Here is a 6,575-nt window from a genome sequence, read left to right as displayed (position 1 = left end):
AGGACGCCCAACCTTCGTCTGTGCCAGTATGAGGAGCGCTGGGGAGCTGGGAGTTCGAGGGATAACGTTTTTGTTCTTCACAACTTAAGTATTTGTAGATACTTTATTTATCTGTTGTACAGACTCGGTTAAAAGATTTATTTTTAATGTTTGAAATAATGCACTTGTTTACTATCACTGTACGTGGGATAAATATATTTTCTTTTCAGGTTATGTAAAAAAATATGAAGTAATTTAAACATTAAATAAATGTGCTGTGGATGCTTATTTTTGTAATGGGAGCAACGTCAATTAAGTAAAAACTTTTCACTCCTTGACTCCAGCTGGGCTGCAGTTCCCTGTTACGCCTGCCTGACGTGACAGATGCTTCTCCAGAGCGAGGGTGGGCACACAGGGCAGATCCTCACCCCCATCGAGGGCAGACGCAGCGCAGGCAGGAGGATTCCTGAATCGCACCGTCCCGGCTCTGATCCAATTATCCCCGTTGGTGTCAGGGAGGCAAGAGCGAGCACGAGCACCTCAGCCCCGCGGTGCAAACCCCGCTCGTCCTTCCCAGCCCCAGCCCCTCCTCGGGGACCTCTGCCAGCCGGAGGGACACCCTGCACCCTCGGCTCCGCCTCAGTCCTGAGGTGCAGCGTCACTGTCATCGTTACGTCAAATAACCAGGCACCAATATCACGACGTAATTTTTCATTTTTATTAGATTTTCACATGTATATTTACAAGGACATTGCAGTGTTTTCTCTTTAATTGTTGCAACTGTCACTTCACACAGTATCTGTTCCTACCGCAATGGGACATGGAGCAGCTGTGAATTTACACGTTTTAGCTACTGGCACTTTTCAAACTATTCCTAGTGGCATGTCTTTAGCCAGCGGTATAAATCTATGCTTCCACAGTAATTGTTTTAATTAGTAAAGATAAATAATTTATTTTTAAGCGTACCTTAAATAAATGAAGCTTTCCATCATAAAACAGCTTAGGTGTGCTTCAGAGCCAATCCCCTGCATCACTGGATTCCTCTCAGAACCGGGGCAGCAGCCCCGCTACCCCCTGATGCTTTACCCACGTACGTCACAGGTCAGGAAATCTCCTTAAACACGTTGGCGCTCTTACGTATTCATACAAGTAAGATGGGAGTAGCTCAGTCGGCATTTGATTGCCTGAACTGCCACCCCCAAGTTATCAGAAACTGTTACGATCCAAACCCAACACTATTTACAAAGTTTAGTCTTACATTACGTTAAAAAAAGAAATTAAAATCCATTCATTGGTTTCGAAGCCCTGACAGCTCATACGTTTGAGCACAGCAGTTGAAACTAATGGAAACCCAATTGCTCATTGGACTCAGATCTTTCCCAGCGAGGGTAAAAGCCGTAAATTGCTCACTCACTGGTTATCTCGGCGTGCAGATTTCTAATTCAGTTTTCACTCAACCATCCAAGCTGCTGGGGGGAAAAAAAAAATAGGGGAGGGGTCTCTTAGGAGGCCGACTGGCCGGTGAGAACTCTTCCTGGGAGCTGCTGGGTGAGGTGGGCGCCACTTGGAGCGTGAGCAGGAACGGCTCTTCATTCCAGCTGGTTTAGGAGCTTCAGTTTTTCCACGTCCGTGACCGTAGCTTGAGCTCCCTCTCGCAGGGGAAGCGCTCCTGCAGCGACGTGCGCGTGTTTTGTTCTGGGCAGTTGTGCTCAGCGGCCCGGGCAGGCGCGGGCACCGAGCCGGGGTCGGGGGTAAGGTTTGGCGATGCCGGCGTAAGGTTTGGCGATGCCGGGGTAAGGTTTGGCGATGCCGGGGTAAGGTTTGACGATACGCGAGCGTGTACGATGCCCTGATCCCGCCGACACGCTTTGCCATGATATTTATCAAGCTTGTTGCACAAACCGTGCCCAAAAAAAAGCAGCGGTGCCACATTTGGGTCCAAACCTATAAACACTGTTAATTTTAAAGCAAACAAAACAAGGTTTTTTGTGTTTTGCGGAAACAGGGACATAACTAAAATGAGAAGAAAAACCCCAAACTGCCTCCTTAGTCTTTCCACAAACTCTAGTCACCTTATTTTACAGTTTCCTTTTAGCCTCAGTCTTAAATTCCTGAATTACTCAGGATTTCTCTTAGCAGACGCCTCGGAAACCTCAGCTAAGGCAAGGCAGCCAGCATTAGCAATTTTAAACCAGGTGAAACTCTCTGCTTACAATGCAATGTCCTGATGAACATACAGCTTCTGCAAGAGAAAATATTACAGGAAGGAAAAATAAAAAAGACAAAGCGTAAGTGTCAGCTTAGAACAGTGCGGTGCTGTGAGTAACGGCCCAGGAACTGCTGGGGCGGCTGTTACAGCTGCAGAGCCGAGTCCTGCCACACTCGGTATCTGAGAATTTAGAGCATCGGGGGAAAAAAAATCATTTAAAACAAGCAAAACAGTATCAGGAGATGAATTATCACCATGTACTGAAAACTGAGGCAAGCTCAGTTCCTTTTAAGGAAGCTCAAATTATTGAGATTTCAGTTGCACAGACAAACCTCTCACAGGAGCAGCCGCCCCCAGAAGGACGTATTTAACCAACTCCTTTTGAAGAGGCTAAAAAATAACGCTTGGTTTGTCTGCTACCGAGTTCCCTCGCAACTCTTTTGCTCTGATTGGATTATACAAAGAATAAACTGCATCAGGAATCTCACACAACAAAATTTTGAAGAGTATTTTTAAAGAGTCAAAAGTTAGCCCACGCAAAGCGTAACAAACGTCACCCTTGCTCACTTGCAGACGTTAATTTCCGACTGCAGCAGTTTGTAACGTGCCCAGCTGAATGAATGTTAAAAGTTTTATTGCTTACAAGTTGGCAAATAGGTTAAATATCTGGTCAAGGACCAGAAATCCAATTTTCAACAGGAGGCTTTGGTTTTTGTTGGTTTTTTATCCAAAACTAACTTTGCTCATTACAACATCTCTAAAAAAATTAATGCCTAGTAAATCTGGAATGATACTGCTGCGCCTCATCACGCTGCGTGAGTTTTCACGCTCGTACACGACTGCTTTTTGGGGGCAAATCATCCCGATGAACAGAGCCCCAAATCCCCTGAACCCGGCGCTTCCTTCCAAGTTTTGATTTCCCCCGTTAAAACCTCCAGGAGAGATCACGAGACAGGACGAAGGTTGATATTTATTAACACACACATTGGAAAGATTATCTTACCGGAACGTAACAAATATAAAAAGTTATCGGTGTTTACAAATCGTCAAAAATGTCCCAAGTACAAAAGGCTACAGCAGGTGGGTTACACGGGAGGGCTTGTGCTCTGGCACTGAACTCATCTGAGCGCTGGGGACATGCACGCTGGGCACCAGGGAAAGAAAACACCTCATGCATCAAGCCGAGCGGGTAAGGGAATAAGACAAACTGCTCCTTCTCCGATTACAAATTCCTCGCTTCTGTTAGTTTCCTCTCCTCAGGAATACCATTTACCTGCAAAGAGATGAGAGTTTAGAGAGGCCGGCGGGCCGGGGGCAGGTGAGCCTTCCCAGCGCTGACCTGTCCCCCGGTAGAGCAGCACGTAACGAATGTTCGCTGGGCCTTGAGCAACAACCACGCTGGAGAAACGGTACGAGTACACGGTGGGGCAAAACAGGGCACACACCCGCACCAGCGCCGCTCGCTTGCTTCTGGGAAGGGAGGGGATGGTTTAACCGAGAGCTTATTTGTCTGTTTGGGAGCCGACAGCCTCCACAGGGAGTCTGCGCAGCTGCCACTGGAAAGCTCAGTGCGGCGCACGGGCACTGGGCACTCTCGTGCCTTGGAGGAACATCCTATAAACCTGCTCACCTGAGCACCTGCGAGCAGCCGATGGACAGAGAGGCAGCTGTGAAAGGTAAAATGCACCTTCTCGGACTGGAGACCAGCAGCAGTTTCCAGCAGCGCCATTAACAAACACCTCCGATGGGAGTTGTCGCCCTTCATACAATTCCGTCCCAATTACATTTTTGTTTTGGAACTGGTCGAGCATTACGACAGCTATCGAGGCTGCATTTTTACGTAAGGTTCCACAAAACAAACGTCCAGTGTTTCTTACTGGGGATTCGGGTAGTTCCTTCAGAGCAGGTCTGCCCTTCAGATTACTACGTACGGCCTGCTCAAGCTTTACAACAGAAAGAGCTGCTTCAGTGGTGACTGACCAACAATCCCGAGTATGTCATTGGGAATTCTCTGCAGGAAAGGAGGAAAATTAAATAATGTCTAGTTCTATCACGTTTTTGGCCTTAAGGGTTTTAGTTCTATAAATTTCTAGTTTGAACAAATGCATAGAATTGATTTTTAAGTTCAGACTGATACTACCAGTTCTATAAATTTCTAGTTTGAACAAATGCACAGAATTGATTTTTAAGTTCAGACTGATACCACAAAAAAAAATACATCTTAGGAGTGCCTGAATTTTGTTTTAAATAATAACTTTCTAAAACTCTAACCTTCCACCAACTCGAGTCACAGCTCTCTTTCAGAAGACAACTGCAAGAGCACGTGCCATCGTGTCACAGAGTGTCTGCAGCGTCGTCTGCACATCGGAGTCACAAAGGCGAGCGTCAGGGCCAACTAAGAGGAGGCAACACTGTCTGTCCCAAATACATTTTCTCTCCCCTCGGTTCCTGAGAGCCCCTCAGGGGCAGCACCTGTGACGAATGTGCGAGAACAGGTGTGTTCTACCACCCCAACGTACTCCACAACTCACAGGCACGGGAGGATTTTTAAGGTCTGTTTCCACAGCAGCTCATCAGCACAATTTGCAAGGTCTTTCCTACCTTCTGAAAAAATTTCTCACTGCTGGCAAGAACGACCGGGTGATTTTGCATCTTCTTCTTTTTTACTGCGAGACAGCCCAGAACTCTTGTAACAGCACAGTCCCAGCAGCAGAGCTGACCCGTGTGACATTTCCATTCTGCCCCCTCAAGGCGCGCGGCAGGGAGCGCTCAGAGCTGAGCTCCGGGCCGACCCACCGCGGGCACCCACCTGTTCCCCCACACGTGTAACGAAGCACAAACCCAGCCAAGCCAGCAGAGCTGCAGTCAGGTGTGCGGTGGGTGGTTTGCTTGTTTTTTTTTAATAAACATTTTTTAATTTCCAGATAACAAGACAAAAAAACAATCCCACACGGGCAGAAGCGTCTATTATATACTTGCCTCAAATCTTTGAAATGTTGTCATGCGAAATTCTCCTTTAATCCCCGAAAGCAGTAATGAAGAAGAAGGGTTTTGAATGAAAAGAAAGTTGTTTCTGTACCTCCTAAGCAAAACAAGCCTTCCTCTTGGAGCTGGAGTTCCCGTCATACAGGATGCCTGTCTATAACTCGAGTTTCACCTAAATACCTCTTCAAATATTCAAAAATTAAACTCTGGCCTCTACATTTTCCGTGTAAGACCCTTCTCCCCTTTCACAGGCTCAGGCTGTGGCGTGTTCTCAGCGCGGATACGCTACCTAGAGAGAACAATCGGCCTGAGCTGACACCCTGAGGGATCATTCCCAGCCTCAGTCAGCGCGTGAGGATTTGTGAAAATCGTGCAGAAGTGATGACCAAGGCACGGAACACCTGCAGCACAGATCTGTGCCTCACCACGTGCCCCAGAATGAACTCTCTATGTTTAGGAACAGCAGGGAAGAGCTCAACTAGTCCTGCTGGGAATGAGAAATTCCGATTTCACTCAAGCTTTAGCGGATCTGAGCAGCGCAACTGCAGGGCTGGGGTGGGGGATCTGGCTGTAGCTTCATGCTCCAACAGAAAATCATTTCTCACTTGGCCATGCCAGATTCCACTGTCTCCTGCTGAGTCCTAAGGCAGCGTTTCTCCTACTTGTCCAGTCAATCCCATCCCAGATATTTTACTAACGATCAGACTCTGGACCGACAGTGCTGGGACGCTTCCCTGACCACAGACTGACTGCGTTTGGACCAGGGATTCCTCTGCACTAGTTGCTCCAAGAGTTACAGTATTTTCTCAGTACTAACCTGCGCTCCGCTGCTGTGGAATCTGAGTCTGATGTGGCAGGTTCCTACAAGAAACAATATCTTTAAGGCTTCCACGCAAAGTCCAAAGCGTATTATGCATCAAAATTCAGTATTTAAACCTCTTTTCTTTTTGCTTATGAAGCAATAATCCATGTTCACCATGTAAATAAAGTTGTCAAGAGGTTAGCAAAGTCAACGAAAGAAAGAAAACGAGTACGGAAGGGTAGTTCCTATTATTTCACTTGTAAACCAGGTTCACAGGCTCAGACTCGGTGAAATGACAGAAGAAACGAGTCACCACAGGCTTCTGATGTTATAGGAAGTTTGGTTGCGATGAATACAGAGAAGGTGACTGTATTTGCAACTTAATTATTGACTCTGGAATGAGGGATCAGCTCGTCTTAGGTGTTGGACCCATTCATTTCTCAAGGCAAAGTTACATTTTTGCCCGGTGCCGAAGCGCGACAGCTCTCAGATACTACGACTGCTTTTACGGGAAGCAATGAAGGGCTGGAACGTAGCAGAGTGGAGAAACGCTCTCTGGACGGCTCGGGAAAGGCTCTGGCCCCTCACTCACCAAAAACC

At 47.0% G+C, this 6,575-nt stretch overlaps 1 protein-coding gene across 1 annotated transcript in view; it reads right to left on the bottom strand.

Annotated features, from left to right (window-relative positions):
- Positions 1-3,410: 3,410 nt before the first annotated feature.
- The window catches only part of SGCE (sarcoglycan, epsilon), a gene marked incomplete at its 5' end in the record, with an annotated part of 19,707 nt that continues 16,542 nt past the window's right edge, over positions 3,411-6,575 (bottom strand). Inside the window, 3 exons of the mRNA XM_009874194.1 lie at positions 3,411-3,461; positions 5,168-5,202; positions 5,991-6,034. Of these exons, the coding sequence (XP_009872496.1) occupies positions 3,411-3,461; positions 5,168-5,202; positions 5,991-6,034 (130 nt within the window). The remainder of the gene's footprint in view (positions 3,462-5,167; positions 5,203-5,990; positions 6,035-6,575) is intronic.

Source organism: Apaloderma vittatum, unplaced genomic scaffold (assembly GCF_000703405.1).
Source record: "Apaloderma vittatum isolate BGI_N311 unplaced genomic scaffold, ASM70340v1 scaffold1208, whole genome shotgun sequence".
NCBI lineage: Eukaryota > Metazoa > Chordata > Aves > Trogoniformes > Trogonidae > Apaloderma > Apaloderma vittatum.
This window is presented reverse-complemented; position numbering and strand designations above follow the sequence as displayed.